This window comes from Trichosurus vulpecula, chromosome 3 (genome assembly GCF_011100635.1).
Source record: "Trichosurus vulpecula isolate mTriVul1 chromosome 3, mTriVul1.pri, whole genome shotgun sequence".
Lineage (NCBI taxonomy): Eukaryota > Metazoa > Chordata > Mammalia > Diprotodontia > Phalangeridae > Trichosurus > Trichosurus vulpecula.
This window is the reverse complement of record NC_050575.1, coordinates 27002264-27024890: the sequence shown is the minus strand read 5'-3', so window position 1 is coordinate 27024890 and position 22627 is coordinate 27002264. Positions and strand designations below refer to the sequence as shown.

The following is a 22627-nucleotide window of genomic DNA, read 5'->3' as shown; positions in this document are numbered from 1 at the left end:
AGGGCGGCAGCATTTGTTCTGCTTCTGAGGATAGAAAGAAAAAAAAACAGTCCCCATTCTCACAGTAATTAAATTACTTTTTAATTTGCACCTATACTCACAGAGACATAGTCACAAATGCAAGCAAAACATATCTTACATGAATGGCATCTAAGGAGGTAACCTCCCCTCCAAATTCTCTGAATGGGGGTGTAGTCGTATGGCCTCTGACATGCTCAGAGGACAGATCAGATGCCCTCAAAGATATCTGAATGTCATTGAATTCAGTTATTACTCTGAAGATACCTGTTAGGAGTCAACTTCTTACGAGAGTCTAGGGTGTCTTTTAACTCCTCCTTGATGTCTAAACACTGGTCTCCCAGAGTTAAAATGAATCTTCCAGGACCAGTCATGGTGGCCTTTTTTCCCCCAACCCAGATATTTATCTTTGAATATGTATGTTTGGGACATCTAGGTCTCAGGTCTTTCCAGCTTATCTAGCAATTTTCTGATGAAGTATTGTTATCTCTTAAATTTACTTAGCATGTCAAAGACATTTAAGATTACCAATCCCCATTGGTATGGAATATTTATTAAGCATGTACTATTCATACAACCCTGAAGTAAGGTCTTTGACCAGACATGGTCATGGTCATGGTACTAAATGGAATTTACAGTTTAGGAGGGTGATTAGCTAGTAATACAGATGACTTTAATTTATAATACTGCATAATAAGCACATTAGAGAGTTATAAAGCAAAATGTTTATGTGAGGTATGGGGGGGAGATCATTGTTCATGAGTAGAAGCAATTCCTGAAGAAAGTGATAGGATTAATAGGATGACAGAAATTAAATTCGAGTGCTTTAACATCATAGCATACAAAGATTAGTCAAAGGAATTGGGAATGTTTAGTCTGCAGAAGAGAAAATTTAGGGGAAAAAACTACTCTCTTCAAGCATTTGAAGAGGCATCTTGGGGAAGAAGCATTAGACTTGCTCTACTTGGGTCCACAGGGCAGAACTTGGGTGGAAATAACAGAGAAGATAGGTTTCTTTTAAAAATAATGTTTTCTTTTAAATATGAATTTAACAAGCATCAACAAACACAAACGTTTCAACCTATAAATAAGGTCAAGAATTAGGATTTCATTGAAAAATGATGACCTATTATTTAAAAGTTCATTTAAAATTTTTCTTCTGCTTGTAGTTCTCTTTTCATTTTAATCCTTGAATGCCATTGGGAGTATTTTATTTATATCTTGCTACACCTTCTTTAAACTGGTTTTATCCTCCACTGTTTCTCTCTGCTTTATGAGATGATATAGCTCATAAACTTCCATCATACTTTTTCTTATGATTTTACAGATGTGCTTATGTTCTAGCCTGGTGTTGTCTTTATCAGCCATGTCTCTACATTTATTAAGTAAGCCAAAGTCTAGGTGGACCCCCTCCTTTGAACTTTTGGGAGACCATGGATGAGTCTGACAGGCATGGATGAATTTCTAGTTGTATCATACAAGGGGGCCTCCACAAATCCATTTGAGTATTTTGAGTATATTAAGTTCAAAAAAGCAGTAACAAAATCACTAAATTTCTAAGAATTAGAGCAATTTAAAACTAGAATAAGAGGACTGCAGATCTATTGAAGTTAGGTCCAGGGATGGTAGACTTTTCTTTACTAGAAATATTTAAGTAGGAATTGGTTTATTACTTGTCAGGGATGCTGTAGAGAGAATTCTTAGTCAGGATGGTCTTTGAAGTTTCTTTCAATTGAAAGTCTCTGACTCTGAGTTTTGTCTTGAAAAAAAGTAGGGATTCAATAGATAAATATTACGAGGTAGGGTATTCCAGAGATAGGCAATAGCATAAGCAAAAGTACAGTGCTTTGAGGGAAGGCCACAATGTCTGGGCAGAAAGTAGTAAAATTTGGTGAAAGTGCAGGGTCATTTATTTCTCCGCTGGTAGGATATGGAGATGGAAATGACCATAGAGTTAATCTATTCTGATCCTTTTATAGATAATGGAGGAAACTAGCCTTGAGAGAGAGAGAGAGTATTAAGCCAAGGATTAGAATTTAGGTCTTCTGACTCCAAATCCAGTGCTTGCACTAAAGTTGAGTGTCTAAACCAACCGAGGTTCAGTTATATGCTTATTAGCTCAGCCTAATCTCTCAAATCCTAAAACAATGAAAATTACCCAGAGAGGAAGGGTCTTGCCCAAGGTCACTGATTTGGGTTGGAGTCAGTCTGGGTAATGAAAGAAGCCATGGATAAGGAGTCCATGACATTTTTTTTAAGCCCTCCTTGTCCATGGTGTGTTTAGGAGGGGCTAGGCCAGTCTACCTCCATTACAGGTACATTAACATTTACAAAGCATTTTTCAAATAACTCCGTAAGGCATGAGGCAGGCATCGCAAATATAATTATTACTATTTTACAGAGGAGAAACCTGAAGCCCAGGCTGGGGAAATGATTTGTCCAGGGTTACATAGCTAGTAAGCACCAAATCCAAGTCTTCTCACACCAAGCCCACTGCTATTCCACTATAGCATGCTGTATTTTACATGACACTTTAAGAGACAGAAATTTGACTTCAGTTTTAGGCAGTGCCTAGAGGCTAAAGAATGAAGATTGTCCTGTTGAACTTTAAGAGTGACCAGGTGGCAAAGAGATGGAAATTGTGGGGATGCCCATCAATTGGGGAATGGCTGTGGTATGTGAATGCAAAATTGTGCTATAAGAAATGATGAGCAGGTGGATTTCAGAAAACCTGGAAAGACTTTAAACTAATGCTGAGGGAAGAGAGCAGAATCAGGAGAACACTGTACACATTAACAGCAACATTGTACGATGATTAACTTTGATAGAATTAGCTCTTCTCATCCATATAATGACCTAAGACAGTTCCAAAAGACCCATAATGGAAAATGCCATCTACCTTTAGAGAAAGAACTAAGGAGTCTGAATGTAGATTGAAGCATACTATTTTCAATTTTTTGTGTTTTTTTTTCTTGTTGTGGTTTTTCCCTTCTGTTTTGTTCCTTCTTTCAAAACCTGACTAATGTGGAAATATGTTTAACATGATTGCACATGTATAACCTATATTAGATTGCTTGCTGTTTAGGGGCAGGGGGAAGGGAGAGAGGGAGGAGAAAAAATTGCAACTCAAAATCTTATAAAAACGAATGTTGAAAACTATCTTTACATGTAATTGGAAAAAATAAAATACTATTTACCAAAAAAAAAAAAGTGACCAAGAAGCAAGAGACCTGGGTTCTAGTTCCAACTAATTCTCTCTCTGCCTTTGGACATCACTCTCCTCAATGCCTTAGTTTCCCCATCATCAAATGGGAAGGGTGAACTAAGTAATCTCTAATGCTTCTTCCTGCCCTGGTATTCTGTAGATGTGATTGAGTAATAGGGAGCTAGGATAGAAACAAGAAACATTATAATTTATTCTTTGTGATAGCAAAGAAGAGATACTATTTCTACCTCTTGCAGGGGAGGTAGAAGATACATTGTAGAGATATTCTCTATCTAATTCTGTAAGATAAAATGGGGTATTTAGATGCATCTTTTAGGAAACCTGTTTATTGTATGTTTTCTCAGAGTCTTGGGTTGTTCTCCACCCTCCCCCCCCCACTCCTCTGGACTACCAGTACTATAAGGAAATATAAAATGTCAGTTATTATTATTGTTGTAACCCCCCCCCCCCCCCATTTTCTACATACATATCTTAAGTCCTGGGACATGATTACTGATGTTCAGAACCTGCAGCCCTAAAAAGGTCTTTACTAGGCAAAGAAGGATTTGTTGACCATTTCTCAAATTGGAGTCCAAAGGCAGAGCAATGATTTCTGGCTCACTCTCAGTGATAATTCAATGACTCCAACCCATCAGAGCTTTGAAGAGTCTAGTTCTTGGAAGGTCTATGGGATAAGGAACCCAAATAGCCCCTTAGTCCCAGGGTATGTGAAGTTAGAACCTGGTGAAGCACAGGGCAGAAGTATATGGTGCAAGAGGACATAATAGTGATTTTATTTATGATTTTATGATTACTTTGTCTAACGTCAGATGCACCAACACTAGCACAACTTAATTTGGTTTTCAAAGGTGGAACAGGAGCAGGTGAAGTTGTCAAAAGCACAAAACACACAGGAGAGATCAAGAATTAGGCTTATGGCTCGGAATCTTGAGAGCTTCCTGGAAAAAGCTGAGCTCCTTCCTCGCAGATTCAGAGCTAGAAAGAACCTTAGGTGTCATCTAGGCTGAATCTCCATTTTTATCCCAGTTGAAACTGAGGCCCAGTGAGGTTTGGTGATTTGTCCAAGGTCATACAGGTAAGCAAAAAACAGAGTCTGGAGTTGAACAGTGATTTTCAACCCACTGCTGCTTTTGCGTTCATTCAGAGTGATTGATTTCTTTTAGATCTAAATTTGCGGGCCTAGGATAAAGTTCATTGTTTAATAATAGAGGCAGTTTGGTAGAAAGAACTTTTGGACTGAAGGATACTTGATCGGAAAATTGGATTGGAAAAAAAGACTCTGCCATTCACTAGATTTGAAACCTTGGGCAAGACATCTAACTTTTCTGAGCTTAATCCATAAAATGGAGGATAATAATCCTTTCGCATCTATCACATGGGGCTGTGAGGAAAGTCCTCTGTGAAACGCAAAGTGCTGTGGAAATGGGAGCAGAGCAGAAGAGCACACGTAATCAATGGCAGACACGTAAGTGCACACGTATCGAAAAGCAGCCATTCTACCAGGCCACAAGAGTCAGGGGACAGATGGAGAAAAGAAGCTGGGAGAGGGGAAGGAAAGCGAGAGGGGGAAGGGAAGCAAAGCGTGGGGACGAGAGCAGCGGAGGGAGGCGGGAAAGGAAAAATGGAAGAGGGGGAGGAGACTGAGCCAGAGCCCGGAGGAGCCCGCACCCGGGGGCGGGCCCGCGCCGCCGCCGTGGTCCGCGCCCCGCCCCGCCCCGCTCCCCCGCAGCCGCTGCCGCCCCTTTGCCTCTGTGTCCGCCGCCCGCTGCTGCTCCCGCTGTGTCCGCTGGGAGACTAAGGTAGGGGACCCCCCCCCCCAAATTCCCTCCATCCCCACCAGCTACCCTTCTCCTGTGCCCCGGAGGCGTGAGGGCTGGGGCACGGACCCGCGAAGGCTGCTTGATTTCGTGCAGAGCTTCGGCCGCGGCTACCCCGGGCCACTGCCCCGGGCGAACTGGCCTAGAGCTTGAGACTGAGGTCTGGGGCGGGGGGCCGCAGGCACAGCTCGGCACCACCCAGCCCTAGCCGGCCGGGGTATGGGGGCGCGGGGAATGAGTGGGGCTGCGGTGCCCGAACCGGACTGACCGTGCTGCACTGTCACCGCTGCCCTCCTGGGAGCCCCGGCCCGGGGTAGGGAGGGGCCCTTGCAGGCGCCCCGTTTTTTGGCCCGGTCAGCCTCGTGCGCGTGCCCCTAGAGACCCTGCCGGGGGGGGCCCGGGGTAGGGGCCTGCAGCGGGGAGTGAGGCTGGCAGGCCCGGGCGCGGCGCCACGCAGCGCTGCTGGGGACGTGACCTTCCCTGCCTGGAGCTCCCGGGCCGCGTGTGCGGACCGCGTTGCTGGTCGGGTCGGAGGCCGCCGCGGACCACCGCGCTCTCACAGCCTTGCTTCCTCTGCCTGCCGCACATCCCCAGCCGCATGCACCCACACCCCACCTGCGCTTCTCTTCTACCCGGGCCTCTGGTGCTAACATTCAGTTACCCAGAGCGCCCCGTGGGTAGAGACCCTTACTCTCCCCACCTTGTCTTCACACTATTGCGCACTCTTTGGCCCATCTTCGATTAAAATATGCCCATAGGGTTAATCGGGGTTTGGTTGGCGTTGCTTTCTCTAAGGCTGTCTCTGGGTGGCAGCGGCACTTGACAGCGGCCCAGCCATAACCACCTCACCGACAGCAGGCCACATGGCCTACAGAGAGACCCGGTGCGCTTCTACCTTTGTGGAAATAAGAAAAGCTTAGCTCGCAAATTATCCTGTGTTAGGGAGAGAAGCGATCCTAGAGATAATCAGTTTTAACCCCCATTTTGGTTCCAGATGATGAAACTGAGGCCCAAGAAGGAAAAAAGATTGGCCCAAGGTCACACTGTTCCGAGCAAGACCAAATCTCCAGCTGGAGTCTCCTGGCTCCCTGTACAGGGCTCTTTGCATTATCGAAATCTTGTTTTCCTTATGCCTAATATGATTTTTTCTTATGTGAGACAAGTCCCTAGAATTATCAGGGAAGATTTGCCATCTAAATATTCTAGCATTTTCTAGATTTGTGAATTAGTTACATAGTTTCTAGTGCCTCTGCGGATTTACTGAAGTAAATAATTGGAGGAGGGGGAAATGACTACTCAAAGCCACATTCTCTCCGCGCTCCCCGCCGCCCCCCCAACCCAGCTTAATGAAGATAGCCTATTAGAGTGATAACTGCTGGGTGGCTGGAATAGTTCCGGCCCTCCGACAGCAGCTATTAGAATTGCTAAAAGTCCAAAAAGAGTCCTTTGAAAGACATTTAAAAAAAACTCATTTGCTGTTTCCCTGAGGAAGTGTTAACCGTGGTCGCTGCCTTCTCTTCTCTTCTCTTCTCTTCTCTTCTCTTCTCTTCTCTTCTCTTCTCTTCTCTTCTCTTCTCTTCTCTTCTCTTCTCTTCTCTCTGTGTGTCTTCATTCTGAGGGGTAAAAGAGGTTTATGCAAATAACTAATGCAAAAAAGAAAAAGATTAATTCCAAAGAAGAAGGTTGTGTGTATGGGTGTCTTTTGCACTTAGAAAAATACTTTTGGTCTCCTCTTTATCCCAAATATACTTTCTATGGGAAATTGAAAATGAATTACCGCTTGGTCAAAGTCATTTACGTATTGGTGGGTGTGGTCAGAAACAAAAAAAAATCTCCCTTCCTTAAATTAGCCTGGGCTCTGTCACTAGCTCATTTTATGACCTTGAGTAAGTCCCCTCTCTGGACTTCAGCCAGAGCATTAGGCTTCGTGATATTTAAGGTCCTTCTCTGCTCTGACACCCCATGATTCTATGAATACCGCCTCATATTTTAGTGTTAATGATCTAGTGATACACACCCATCTTCACAGTTTTTGAGGACTTGGCAGGATCCATGATGCATCAGTTTCTCTCAGGTGAGCCTTTGGTTGTGAGTGGGTCAGTTCCTAACCTATTGAGGTGGAGGAATTTTGTTTAGCTCTGAGAGGATAATCCTGTAGTCAACCGAGATTAAGTGTGTACTCCTGAATAAGATGCCAAGAACCAAAATTCTGTTCAAGAATGGGCTACATATTTTTTCCCCATCGTGACATTGTCTCTTTTAACAAAGTGAAACACCAATTCCCCTGACTTTTCCAGGCTCCAGCCAAGATTGGGGGAACTTGGGGAACTGATACTTGGAAGAGGCTAGTGAGTTTGGGTTTTGTATTTGTATCTTCTTGTACACCTGGAAACCTTTCGACCACCCCGATGGCCTAGCATCTTTCAACTGAATCATCCTAAGACCAAGTATACTGATTTTCAAAGTTCCTTTGTCTGTATTTCCTTTTTTCACCTTATCCTTTCCTTAGTTCTGTTACATAGCATAGTATTATTGTCTCTTTGCACATAGAGGGTAAGTGATTTGCCCAACATCTCACAGCAAGTTTGCAACAGAGCCAGGACTAGGACCCGGGTCTCCTGAGTGACAGTTTAATACATTTTTTGCTTTACTATGTTACTAACTTAAATCTTTTCTAAGAATGCTCTCAGTGTCTAATCAGAACTGGACGGGAATGTTTTAGTCCTGTAATTTTGATAGAACCTTGTAAAACCTGTACAAAGCCTCATTTTACTCTTTGGTGACTGCTGGGGAAGATGCTTCATCATCAGCCTCGCCTTCTGTATTCTTCCAGCAGTTCCACATCCAGGTGACAAATCAGAAAGGGGAATATCAAATTTGCAATTCCTCTTGACCACCTCTTTGTAGGCAATTCTGCTTGTAGGCAGGAAAGGCATATCTTCATAAGAGTTTCTTCCCATGTAGTCCACTGTAGGCTTATAAATGTGTGAGTAAAAAAATGAATGAAAATCAGACGTTTGAATGATTGGCCAGCCTGAATTGTGGGGTTTCATTAAAAATGTGAATTCAGCAATGACTTGGTCCACATTTTGTCCAAAGTGCTTGGTTGTCCATATTTTGTAGGTGAACAAATGAGGCTGGAGCTAGTTAGAGCTTTATACTTAATACTGTCAGTAACTCACAGTGTGAATTTGGCCAGATCATTGCCATCTCTGAGCTTTAGTTTCCTTCTTTGTAAAATACTGGAGTTGAACTGGAGACCACGGATTCTTAACTTTTTTTGTGTTGTGGACCCCCAGGCAGTTTGGTGAAGTCTAGGGGTCCCTTTTCAGAATAACGTTTTTAAATGCATGAAATAGAATACATAGGATTACAAAAGAAACCAGTTATACTGAAATACAGTTATCCAGGTGTATTAAAACAATTTTTTTAATGGATCCCAGCTTTAAAATCCACAGACTAGTCCTGAAAACTATGGCTCCTGCTTGTTTTTGTGCAGCTGTGGGCTAAGAATAGTTTTCACATTGTAAAGTTTTATTGTATTTAAAAATGTAAAAACAATTCTTCGTTTTCTGGCTGTACAAAAATGGGTAATCCTGCAGGTGCATTTGGCCCTTGAGCTGTAGTTTGGCGAGCCTTGGACTAGATGCTTGCCTAGCTGTAATAATCTATGAGCCTGTGAGGAAAGGTCCACCACTTTGTTGGTTAGGCAGTTCGACTTTAGTCCTCAGACTGTTTCCTGATTCCATTCAGCTTTCATGAAAATGTGCTCTTATTCACAAAAGGGTTTGGGTGGGAGCATGGATGTCACACTGCTGGCAAAGGACAAAGAGCTCTAGATCAGGAATTGGGGAAACCTGGGTTTGCGTCTCAGGGATGATGCAAACTGTGACCTTGGGCCTTTGAGGAGGCCCTCAGTTAGGTACTGGAGAGATCAAAGAAAGAAATGAGACATAGTCCCTGTTACCAGAGACATTTCACAATTGAATTGCTTATAAATTATTTCCCTTTTCTGTGCCTTGGTTTCCTCCTATGGGAAAATAATCTCTTTGCTGTCTGCCTCACAAGGTTTTTGTGAGGATCAGATGGGTTAATAGTGGTTTTAAATAGTGACTTATTATTTATCGTTACTTTTTACAGATTTCTTTTGCATTCTCAGTGTTATGTCCTATGGACCTGAAGAAGTTTTGGGAAGGCTTGAGTGTGTGAATTCATTCCAGGCAACTCTGCCTTGGCATTCTTGGGGCCCTAGCACCCCCAAAACCTCTTCAGACAGATTAACTTTGTTCAACAAATATAGTGCCTCCTGCATACCATATTCCAGGTCCCATAGATTCAAAGACAAAAATCTTTGCCCTCAAAGTTTGCATTCTACTGAGGAGAATACAGCATGTATTCTCACACATAGATACACACACAATGTAACATAAGGAGAGAGAGAAAACTAACAACTGGGAGAATCCAGCAGGAAAGGGCCATTTTAAGAAAGGACACATGAGCTATATTTTGAAAGAAGTTAGGGATTCCTCCAGGAGAGAAGTGTGCGTTCCAGATATGGTAGGGGTGGGGGAGGGCGGGGAAACACCTGTGTAAAGGGAATGAGGCCAGAGATGGAATATCATTTGCAGGGAACAGTTAGCTAACAGACCAGTTTGACAGGAAGAGAGTGGGTTAAGGGAGTAATATAAGTGAGAGCAGAGAGTTAGGAGAGGGTGTATATGCAGAGGGCTTAAGGTGCCAGATTAATTTAGGGGTATATCTTTATAGATGAAAGATGGCATGATTAGGTAGGCAGACTACTTTTTCTTTAGACTAAGACACTAGAAGGATTAAGATTTGTACAAATATTTGGTGTTGCAGAGTGGTTTGGATATTCAACTAAGATGTAGTCCTTTTCAGGTTTTAAGCCCTGTTTCTTCATACAGCTTTATGGATACCTGCCCAGCCGGTATAAATTAGACTTTCTCTAGAACCTTTCAAAACTGTGTATTGGCTAATTCTTTGTTTCAAAGTTGTTTTATGATAGAAACAACTTATCCAAAATTATTTGTTGCTCCCGTGGAAGAGATGGTCACTTGGCAGCTTCATTTAGTCCTGGAACCGTGAGGCCACTTGTGGGCATGTTCTGGAGATTTGCTTGTGGCGTTATAAATTTATAGCCATTAGTGTGTCTTGCCTTTTCCTCCCTGGCTTTCCCAGGCTTGACCTGCTTGAGTGATTAGGTCATAGAGTTTCTGTAAAGGTGGTATTAGCTGTGCTGAATTTACTGACAGAAGACCTATGCTGCCAGATTGGGTTTCTTCAGTGGCTTATGTGGATATCTGCAAAGGGAAGATGCTGTTCCCTGCAGGCCTGTACCCCAGCTTGCATGTGAGGAAGCCTTTTATGGTGAGGTGGATCCCAGCTGCCTCTGTTGGAACATGCTAGTGGTTACCAACCAGCCTGCTCAGGCTTCCTTTTAAAATAAGTTGATTCGGGGAGACACACACCCACACACACCCACACACCCCCATAGATTTGAGCAGCTGAGGTTGTTTGGATGATTGTAAATCCAACTGGGTGTTCATCTAGCATTCAGGGGTGTGTGTGTGTGTGTGTGTGTGTGTGTGTGTGTGTATACGTACGTACGTAGGACTGTGTCTGGACAAGAGCTTTAGAGCCATCTCTCCACTGGCCTGAAAGTAGAGCCCTCATTAGAGATGATTCATTAGGCGTGGTTTCCTCCCATATGCCCAGGAGTTCCATGGGTAATCTAAAAGATAATTTGTCCTCTGCAGCATCACAGAAGAAATGGGTAGAAGGCAAGGTTCATAGATTCTGAATGGTGCTCAATTAGAGGGGAAAACAGATTAATTTTAAGACTTGTCAAAAGTACAGACAGCAAGTTAGTATGGGTTGGCAGGTGCTTAATAACATAGTATTCAGAGCTGCAAAAGGTACCTTAGAAATCATTGAATCAGACCCCTTTATTTTACAGATGGGGAAACTGAGAACCCCTAAGGATAATTAACTTGTCCAAAGTCACACAGGTAGTAAATAGCAGAATCATTTCAGAAGATTAAATCTTGTTCCTCTAGCTCAAACTAATTCTTTGCATTCTAAAGCCAGTGCTGTTTCCATTATGGTAGGTATCAAGCACACTGTAGTGGTATTTTTTTAAAGTCCTTTGAGCAATTTATTTTCTTAGCTCAAGGTCAGACAGTGCTTTTTTAGTGTAGAAACCACTTCAATCCCTAGAGTTAACTTATTTGCATCTACTTGAATTGCAGCCATAGCATCCTGGAGTAAGCACCATGGTCATATATCTGTAACGAGAGAGTCTGAACTTTTGACTTGAACTCATATCCTCTGACTCTGAACCTAGTGTTTTTTCCAGGAGACCTCAGCTGCCTCGACATCTGTGTAGGTGAGATGCTGGCTTTTTTTTATGCCTTGCTGAGGCCCCTTGAGATCGTGGAAGACTCTACTTCAAGAGAACCGAGGGTAATGAAATCCAAAATTGAAAAAGACCTTTTGGGGACAGTCCCAGCCCTCTGTTTCCTCTTGTCAAATTGAAGGAGCAGAACTAGATGATCTCTGGAGCTGACCTTTATTTATCCTTGTTCCCCAGAGTGTACCTTCTTAGACAAGTAAGAGACAGAGAGCATAGTCACCTGTGAGATGACTGTCATGATCCCTAATATTAGCAATATTTGTGATGGAGGGAAGATGGATGTTTATAAAATCAGGTATTTTGAAATATTGATGCAAGAAGAAGACTTAGCATTCTCATCTCTGAAGAGGTTCCTTTTTACCTCCTTAATATCTTACTTAGAAGGATCTATATATCGATAAAACAATCACTTTCAGTTCCTAATGATGATGATGATAGCATCTGTATAGCATGTTAAGGTTTGCAAAGCACTTAACGTACATTATCTCATTTGATCCAGTCACTATCTTCATTTTAAGATGAGCGAACTCTGATCCAGAGAATTCAAGTGACTTGCCTAGAGCTAGTAAGTATCTGAGGCAACATTTGAACTCAGTTCTTTCGACTCCAAATCCAAACATGTTGCCAGCAGCATATTTGATGCCTCTGGTCTAGACATCTTGGTGTTATTTGGGCACCAGTAGAGCACACAGCATCTCCATCAATTAGGGGGAATAATTTATCATTACAAAAATCATCATTTGCTTTACAAATGGCATTGTTGCAGGGTTCCTATAAATCATGAGATTTAATATTGGATTCAGTTTGCAAAAAAATTAAATTAATTCAGTTCTGCACATAGCTAGGTGGTGCAGTAGATAGAGCACTGGGTCTGGAATCTCCTAAGTTAAAATCCAGCTTCAGACACTAGTGTATGACCCTGGGCAAGTCACTTAACCCTGTTTGCCTCAGTTTCATCACCTGTAAAATGAGCTGGAGAAGAAAATTGCAAACCACTCTAGTATCTTTGCCAGGAAACCTCACATGGGGTCATGAAGAGTCAAACGTGACTGAAAAACAACTGAAAGAAAATGTTAAGTACCTAGTAATATGCCTAACTGTTTGGAGGAACATATCTGTTTTGTAAAGTGAGAGGCACCTGTACTTTTGAGTTTTCTTTTATTAGTATCTCATTCAGAGTTGCAGGAAGCTTTTCGGTCATTATGGGGCGAAGTGCAGTGGGAGAGAGGTAGCAGACTATGAGAACAATTTGTTCAGTGAATGTCAGAACCTGATGCTTACAGAGAAGAATTTTTGTATTTAAATCCTATGTCATTGAGGCCTCAGTGGTAGAAGCAGGAACGACTTGTAGAAACATTTTTGGGATAGATTCTCTGACTCTGGCTTGCTGTGAAGAACTCAGGGAGTGTTATTGATATAATATAGGTGGTTATGAGCTCCCCATTTATTGGAGGATATACTGTATCACAGTAAGATTTGCAGAGATGGTTTAATTTTTAGGTTATGTAAGTTTAGACACAGCAGGCCAGGTACTGCTGTGTCTCCCTTCTTTAAGCTTAGATTGGAATGTGGTGAGGCCATTTTATATACCACTTTTGAGCCAGCAGATGGCGATTATGTGACTTATTTTGGGTCACTAGCAACATGCTGCTGTGCAGGGAATGCCTTGAAACAGAAAATAATGTTGGCCTTATCCACTGACTGATGCTGTCCTTGTCCTTCCCTTTGCACTCATATGATGCCATTGTCTTCCTGCACCAAGTTCACTCAGACTTCATCCCTTTCCCTGGGAAACCAATAAAAGTCACATACGAAGAAGGCAGAGAGAAGAGATCTGTACTTCCCATTCGGACCATTGCCTGATTTCCTGTAGACTTAGTCTGATTTTTAAAAATCTATCTTATCTTGCCTTGCATCAAGCTAAACCTCTAAAGACTTTTTTTTTTTAAACAAAACAAACTGATGGAATATAGATACCCCTTTAGTGCGGGCATTCTTGTGCTACTATGGGAACTGTACAAAGAGCAGATTAGTGGTTCAGTGGGAAGAGCCATCCAGTAGGAATGAAGAGACTTGGGTGTGACTTTAGGCAAGTTACTTGGTGCTCTCTGCATCTCAGTTTATTTCTCTGTAAAATAAGATGATTGAACCAGATGACCTCCAAGCTCCCTGGCAGCTCTAATGTTCCAGGAGTGTGCTGTTCTAATACAAGACATTTACACAGAAATGCAGCATAATGCAGTAGAAAGCAAATAGGATTTAGAGTCAGACAATGAATCCTTGGCTCTGCGGTTTGTTATATTTGTTGGAATGTGGGCTTCCTCCCTCTGGGTCTCAGTTTCCCCATCTATAAAATGAAAGACACTGAACTAGATGATTTCTAAGGAAGCCCCTTTTCCAGTCTATACCCTATGATTCTACAACTAGATTATTCAGTCGAACAAGCATTTGTTAAACCCCTACTCTGTGCAAAGCACGGTGCTCATCACTACGTATATAACAGCGAAAGATGAGCCACTGCCTTTAAGAAGTTTATAATCTTATAGGGGAAAATGACCTATCTGAGTCAGTATGATATAAGGTAGAAGGAGAGAATACTGTCAGTTGTGGGTCAGGGTATGGATCCAAGAAACTTCATGAAGGAGTAACCTGTGAGTTAGTCCTCAAAGGATTCCACTCTCCCTTCCCCTACTCCTCACATTCCACCACCCCTCCAATACATTGCTAGGTATTCTTCCTCTGCCTACTTTATGTTCTAGTTCAGGTCCTTATTTCTTCATTGGGCTATTTCATTTGTTATCTAATTGGTCTCCGTTTGAATCTATTTTTCACCCAGCTGTCAGATTGATATTTCTTAAAAACAGATCCAACTATGTAACTTTGTTGCTCACAGATCTCCAAGGACCCCTTATTACTTCTGGGATAAAGTACAACATCCTCAGCCTGACATTTAAAGCCCTTCACAATCTGATTCCCACATAGCTTTCCAGTCTTCTTTCCTATTATTTCCCCTCCCCCACTCTTATTCTAGGCATACTGCCCTGCTAGCTGTTTTTCTGTACATGACAGTTCATCTCCTGCCTTCATGCATTCACAGGTGGTCCCCACAAGTCTAGAAAATGCTTCTTCCTCATCACAGTCTTTATTTCCTTCAAAACACAGTCAAAGGCCAAATCCTCCCAGTTGTTAGTGCTTTCTCCTTGAAATCATTGAACGCACACACACACTGACATACTTTCTGTTTCTTCATTGGGGATAGGTATTGTGTCTCCCTCAGGAGAATGTGAATTCCTTGAGGCTGTTTCATTTTATTTTTGTATAGTCTGTGTCTAGCACAATACTCTCTTCACAGTGGGCAGTCGAAGAGACAGAAATATAGAGTACTTGTATCACAGGCACAGAGGTGACCTATTAATCGACACAAATACCTATAATGCTTACAATGTCTCAGGCACTCTATTAAGTTCTGGGGATACAAAGGCAAAAGTGAAATGACCCTTGCACTATAGGAGGTTACATTCCAAAGTGGGAAACAACATAAACATTTATAGGTACATACTAGGTAGTTCAGTAGATAGAGCATTGAGCCCGGAGTCAGGAAAACCTGAGTTCAAATGTGGCCTCGGGCACTTAGTAGCTGCATGACCCTGGGCGAGTCACTTCACCCTTTTTGCCTCAGCTTCTTCACGAGTAAAATGAGCTAAAGAAGGAAATGGCAAACCACTCCAGTATCTTTGCCAAGAAAACCCAAATGAAGTCACAAAGATTTCAGTCACGTGAGTAAAACAACAACAAGATATATAGGAATTGTACAAGGTGATGCTGAGGGGGAAGACACTAGCAATTGGGAGGGGGCATTAGGAAAAGTCTTATGTACATGCTGGTGTTCAAGCTGATAATTGAAAGGGAATCGTTCCATTCTTTTATGAATGCATACAGGTAAGAGATAGGACAAAAAGAAGAGTTAGTGGTCTAATTTGACTGGAAAATACAGTATGTAGGTGTGTAGTCTGAAATAAAACTGGAGGTTCTTTGGGATTACAGTTTTGTCAAGGGAATATTCATAGGCAAAGAGGAAACAAAATTCACCTTTTTTGCCAATGATATGATTTGCGTAGAAGATCATAAAGAATCAACCAAAAAATTAATTGAAATAACTTCAGCAAAGTTGTAGCATATAAACTAAACCCTTAAAATGTTAGTATTTCTATATATTACCAACAAAACCCAGCAGGAAAAACTAGAAAGAGAAATTTCATTTAAAATATCTACAGAAAACACAATAAATTTGGGGGTGTTTCTACTAAGATTTGGCCAGGAAGTATATGAATCCTACTATTAATCAGTATTTGCAGAGTTAAAGATAGACCTAAAAAATTGAAGAAACATTAATTGCTTATGGGTAGGCTGAGTCAGTATAATAAAAATGACAGTACTACCAGAAATAACTTATTCAGGCTATACTAATCAAAGTACCAATAGATTATTTTTTAGAGCTAAATGAAATTCATATGGGAGATCAAAGAATTAAGAATGTCAGGGATATTATTGAAAAACATTAAGCAGGAAGAAGGCCTAGTAGTCCCAGATCTTAAATTATACTACAAAATAGAGAAGTTGATCATTTGAACACCTTGAATATATAACAGAAGCAAACACAGTAGCATAGTTTTGATACCCCCAAAGACCCTAGTTACTGGGGGAAGGCCTCAGTACTTGATGAAAAGTGCATAGCAGTCTGGTAGAAATTGGGTATAGATCATATATCAAGATAAACTCCAAGTTGATGGGTGACTGAGACATAAAAGGTAGCATCATAAATAAATTAAATAAATATCATAAATAAATTAAATTATCATAAATAAATATCATAAATAAATTAAAGGAACAAAGGAGAAACTACCTTTTAGAGCTATACATAGGAGAAGAGTTTGTGACTAAACAAGTGATGGAGAGGATAAGAAGATTAAATGGATAATTTGGATTATGAAAAAGTTTTTGCATGAACATCTAATATGGTTAAAATTAGAAGGGAAAAAAGGTAAATGGGACTACATCTTTCCAGCAAGTTTTTTTCTGATAAAGTTCTTATTTCCAATATGTATAAGGAATTAATTCAAATTTATAAGACTAAGTAAGCCATTCCCCCTTAGAAACAGGTAGTTTTCTATGGAAGAAATCCTAACTATTGACCCTCCCCCCCATATGAAGAGGTGTTCTAAATAATTAATTTATTACATACAAATATATACAAATTAAAGCTGCTGTTTCCATCTCACACCCATCAGATTGTTAATTTTTATTAACAAAAAAGGAAGATGACAAATGTTGGAGGGGGTGTGGGAGAACAGGTTACAATAATCCACTGTTGGTGGAGCTTTGAATTTGTGCAGCTGTTAAGGAAAGCAATCTGGAACTATGCCTCCAAAGTAATTAAACTTTCATCCAACCATACTACTTCTTGGTATAGCTCTAAGAAATCAATAAAAATGTGCAAAAAATTGTACATTGTACAAAAAGGTACACAAATATTTATAGCAGCTCTTTTCTTAGTAGGCAAAATCTATAAACTAAGGAGAAGGGAATATCTTATTGGAGAATGGCTAAACAAATTATGGCACATAAATCTAATGGAATACTATTTTGCCATAGGAATAAAATGTAGCATTTTAGATAAAGTGATGTAATACGAAATGAGCAAAAGTAGAACAATTTATACAGTAACGACATTATAGAGAAAAATAACTTTGAAAGATTTTAGAGCTGTTTATCATTGCAATGATAAAGCATGAGTCCAGAAGACTAAGATGAAACTTGCTTCATTTCTTCCAATGGACTTGAAATACAGAATATGATAAGCATTTTTTCTTTTTTCCTTGTTTAGTTGGAGAGGGCAGTAGAAGGGAGAGATAATACATACTTGTAAAAAATAAATTAATTTTTTAAAAGCTATGAGGAAGCCAGTTTGTGACTGGTCTTAATACCAGGCTAAGATACATATATTTTATTCTGTAGACATTGTTCTGGAGGTTTTTGAGTAAGGGACTAGAAAGGCACCAAAGCAGACAATGAGTGACAGAAGCACAACAGTCTGGAGCCATTTAGTAAAGGAACATAACCTCACCCCCCAACACCCTTGTAATGCAGTGCACCCCAGAGCTGCAGCATAAGACCAAAAAAGAGATATTAACACTTATTCTGAGTCAGGAAGAAGTTTGTGGACGTTCAGTAGACGTCATTTTAAAATGTAGGGGAGTGATATACATTTTAACAAGATTTCCATTCTGGGACTTAAAATCATTTTGGTGGCTAAAATTTTTGTTAGGTCTGTATGTCGGTAAACATTTACTAAATAGTTACTATTTGTCAGGCACTGTGCTAAGTGCTGCAGATACAAATAAAGAAAGATAGTCTTTGCTCTTGAGGAGCTTACAATCTAATTGGAGAAAACAGCATATAAAAGGAGGGGAGGAGGGAAGAGTACCCAGTGTGGGATCATGATGGAGAAGTCCAGAGGGCTGCAGCCAAATGGGAAATGAAGATCTCATTTCCTGAGATGTCTGTTATCACTGTATTTTATTATTTATTTCCTGAAAAATGGGTTTTTTTTAATAGCTAGGGAAACCAAAGCTGAGGATCCCCAAGTATACCTAGTAGTTGAGCTGGGGTCTGGCCTGGTATTGTCTATTTCTCATTCTTGTTCCTGGAACCTTGGATGTTCATCTTCTTAAGCATCAGCTTGGCCTTTGCTTTTTGCTGGAGTTGGGGGTTATATGCCCTCAATGTTTGGGGAAAGACAGCTGTTTTTTGGGGGGGATTTGGTGGGGAAAAGGGGGAGGAAAAAGTTCAGAAGACAGAATTTCACTCAGACTTCCAGCAGTGAAGCCCTTATACAGCTGTCTGGGCAAGTCACTTAAACTCTAGGAACCCCAGTTTCTTCAGTTGTAAAGTGAGTATAAATAATACTTGTATTACCTTCCTCATCTCTGCTACCCTGGCTTCTTTTCAAGTCCTATCTAAAATCCAGCCTGCTGCAAGAGGACTTTCCTGGTCCCCCTTAATGCTAGTGCCTTCCTTCTGTCGATTATGTCTAATTCATCGTGTTCCCATCTCGTTTGTATTTGTTCACATGTTGTCTCCCCTGTTAGACTGTGAGCTCTTTGAGAGCAGGGACTATCTTTGTCCTTTTGTCATATCCTTAGCGGTTAGCATAGTACCTGACACATAGCAGGCACTTTAATAGATGTTTGTTGACTTGAGAGGCTTGTTGTGAGGAAAGCCTTATGTAAACCATAAAGTGGAATTTTCATTGGAGAAGTCTATTGTCCCAAGCAGCATTCTTAGAAAGTGTTTGGGTTTGTTGCTGGGACTAATGGGACGTTGGAAGATGGCCAGAGCCAGTAAGATGAGAGCATTTAAGGGATGGCCACATCGTATTGCTTAACTAGACACCCAAGAGAGTACCAAGAGGGAGGCAAGGGCAGCAAAGGAAGGGAATTAGTGTTGTCCACCCATCCCGTCTCTTCCTTTCCACATACCGCACTAGGATCAGAGCTGGCACCACAAAAGTGGGACTTGGAGGGAGGGAATAAGTGTTTATATAGTGCCTACTATGTGCCCGGCACTATGCAAAGTGCTTTTCTAAATATTTAATTTGAGACTCACAACAACTCTGCAAGGTAGATGTTATTATTGTCCTCATTTTTGAGTAAAGGAAACTGAGGCAAGCAGAGGTTAAGTGACTTGCCCAGGGCCACACAGCTAGTAAATGTCTGAGGCCAGATTTGAGTCAGGACTTCCTAACTCTTGACTGGTGCTCTGTGTCCTCTGTGCCAACATCTGCTTCTTGGAAGGGCAGGAAAAAGTTACAACTAGGAATATCTAGTTATCTATATCTATTATGCCTAGTTAATATTTCTAGTTATCTAATATTAGGGAACTTCAGGGAGCAGGTTTTTCAGGCCATAGCAAGAGGAAGAAACCCATGATAGTTTTGTGAAGGGTCTTGGTGCATTGTTGGTTGCTCTCGGATCCTTTCCCTCCTTATCCTTTCATCACTCATCCCTGGATTACTCCTACCATCTGCCTCCTCTGCTTCTGTTTGAGAATAAGAGAGCTGTTGGAAGTCACAGAGCTGTGCTGTCTGGGAAAAATAGAAGTTCATGTTATTCAGCTTAACTGGGGGGCCCTCACTGCAGCAAGAAAATCCTTTCTTACTCCCTATTTTTTCTCCTGAAGCCTCATATGAAGGAACTGGCCTCAATGGCCTCCTGAAATCCCTTCCAGTTTTAAGTCTATGAGATTCCCATCATAGGAAGCACAGAGAGAAATGATTTGCTGGTGTAGTTAGGTAATGGCAGAACTGGATAAGATGTGTATGAAGCATTTAGTAGAATACTACATTTTATTAATTTTATTTTCCATTAACAAAATAGATTTCTACAGCTAGAAAACATTCCCATTCTGATGATTGTTTTTGTTCCTGCAGAAAATGGCTGTACCACCTACTTATGCTGACCTTGGAAAATCTGCCAGGGATGTGTTTACTAAGGGCTATGGTGAGTTGTCTCTGGAAGCTTTGCCATTTCTGTCATTGGGTATCTGAGGCTTGGACTGTTTTCTATGTAAATTTTTACTTACCTTAGCATATAAGACATATATCAACTGCTCAGAGAATTGGAGATTATTTTTCTAATCCACTTTTTTTTCTGAGTGAAAGTATAAAGGCTTCTAGGGTTGCCCAAAATAATGTACTACTTTGGATCCATGTTTTCATTGATGTAGGAACTTCTTGTGCTAGTACTAACTGCAACCTTTCCATGTCTTCCTAAGCATTTCTTGGCCATTGTCTTTCCATAATTGCCTCAACAGAGACTCCACTAATACATTGGCAGATTTCCACTGTTTTTAGAAATTCATCCATAAGAGGATAGCACTTGGTTTTCTATGTAACATCTCATTCTTGCTACATGACTGATGTTTCCTTTTTTCCTAGTTCTTCATGTCCTCTGTATTTCCTGCACCACTTTGTTCTGAAAATAATGTGTCTAAACACCCAGAATATTAGGTGTATTGGTAATGATTAATATAAACTGTTAAAATAAAAACTGAATTAGATGGATGTTAAGAGATTCACTCAATGGTTCCCATCTACCTGTGAGAAGCATTCCTCCTAAGTATTTAAATAGGAAGTCCCTGGCATATTCATCTTTTCTTCATTCACGCAGCTCTGCCTAACCTGTAGCCAGGCTTTTGAAGCTGGCAGCCAGAACTCAGTTGGAGGAAAAAAGCAAGATCTGTCTTTGCCTTGAAGACAGTTACATGAACAGGGCCAGAGGGAGGTAGTTTTTTTTCTTCTAAATTTAGCTCATCATTAGACCTATATGAGCACTGGGCCCAATGACTGCTACACAGCAGTGCCAGCTTCTACCTGGGCCAACCTGGGAAAACAGAGGTGGGACAAGGGACCTCTCTAGGCTGGTATTCTCTACTGACAGCCCATTAGCAGTGATAGCCTGAATGATTATTGTACAGTAGAAGCTTAGTGCATGCACTGTTGAAAAAGCCAGGTTTTATTGTCCTTATTTTCAAAGGAACACTTAGAATGTCACTGAAAGAATTATTCTTTCTAGGTAATTCTTCCCTATTAATATCTTTCTCTTTTCTTTAGGATTTGGCTTAATAAAACTGGATCTGAAGACAAAATCTGAGAATGGACTGGTAAGTCTTTCAGTCCCTAGAAATTTCATCCTGAAAATCTTTCCTAACATAGTCCCCTGTTATCAAAAGTGGCACTTTGGAGATGGTCTATAATTCTAGATGGTAATTTCAGTTGTTATCTGTCTCACCTCCCCCAAATACTTACTGAATCATCTGCAAAGTTACCATTTTGAGATCATGTTAGGCTCTTCATTTTGAACAGCTAATGAGGTGGGGGTGGCAATGTAGAACTAGGGAGAGGGCGGGCAGGACTTTTGAATGATTGGGCCATAGAACCATGGTTCATTTATTCTTTAGAGCTGAGAGAATATTGTCAAGTGCCAAATACTGAGGAGTTCTGCCTCTGTGAATAATGAAGAGGGACAGCTGTAGCATTTAGAAGACAACTTTGGTAGGGGGGAATAATGGACATTTTCAAGTTCTAGCAGATTTTCCATTGTTTAAATTCTCTATGCTAAACTTTTGGGGAGGTCTGACTCTGGGGTCTGGGCCTCAGGCCCTTCTTTCTCTGAAAATCATGTGCAAAACAGAACAAATTCCTAATAATCATAAGAACATAGAATCTTTGATCTGACTTGGGAGGAACCTCAAGAGACTATTTAATCTACCTCTGTTGGGCAGATGAGGAAGCTGAGACCCATAAGGGTTAAGTGACTTGCCCAAGGTCATAAAGATCATAATTTAAGACTGAATTTCTTCACATATTCTAACATGGGACCTTGTCTTTGATCTGTACTCTGGCCTGGTGGACTCTTTGAGGGCAGAGGCAGTATTTTTGTTTCTGGCACATAGTAACAGCTTAATCAATGTTTATTGATTGGTTGTTGCTGACAGTCACCTTTGTCAGGCATATGACTTGTGTGATTTTGAAAACCAGGGGGTTATTAACCAAAATTACTCCTTTCATGTCTCTCAAGCAGTCTCGTATGATTTTTGACATGTAGCCAAAAACAACAACCGAGTCTTTTTGTCAGTTGTGAGATTATAAATGTCTATGCTGCTCTAGTATATGGTTTGCAAAAGGCTTGATGTTTTCTTCTCATTTCTTTCCAAGAAATGTAAGAGATACCCAGTACATAGCCTGCTTGCTTCATTGGTATTCATGCAGAGTCAGGAGATCAGGAGGAAGGTTGCTGTCATGATGGGCAGAACTTCCTGTGCAGGATTTATGGAAGGATGTGGAAAAGAATCCTGAAGTTGGGAGGGCATAGATGGGTTAACTGTATCATTGATGAGATAACAGGTCTATCCACATTCTACCAAGGGATGTAAATATTTTAAGAAATTCAATGTGTGGTAATTAAATTTGTCTTGTATCTCTTAATGATCTATTGACAGAAACTATTAGCTTTTGGAATGTGGGAGGCAGCGTGGTAAGGTAGAAAACCCGCTTCTGTGACTTAATACCTGTGT

The 22627-nt window shown here is 40.9% G+C and overlaps 1 protein-coding gene and 1 pseudogene across 1 annotated transcript in view; one reads left to right on the top strand and one right to left on the bottom strand.

Moving 5' to 3' along the window:
* The window catches only part of LOC118841974, a 37594-nt pseudogene extending 37202 nt beyond the window's left edge, over positions 1 to 392 (bottom strand).
* Positions 393 to 4852: 4460 nt separating this feature from the next.
* VDAC1 (voltage dependent anion channel 1) overlaps positions 4853 to 22627 on the top strand; it is a 32581-nt gene continuing 14806 nt past the window's right edge. Inside the window, exons 1-3 of the mRNA XM_036750420.1 lie at positions 4853 to 5043; positions 19983 to 20052; positions 21165 to 21214. Coding sequence (XP_036606315.1) covers positions 19986 to 20052; positions 21165 to 21214 — 117 coding nt within the window. The 5' untranslated portion in view covers positions 4853 to 5043; positions 19983 to 19985. The remainder of the gene's footprint in view (positions 5044 to 19982; positions 20053 to 21164; positions 21215 to 22627) is intronic.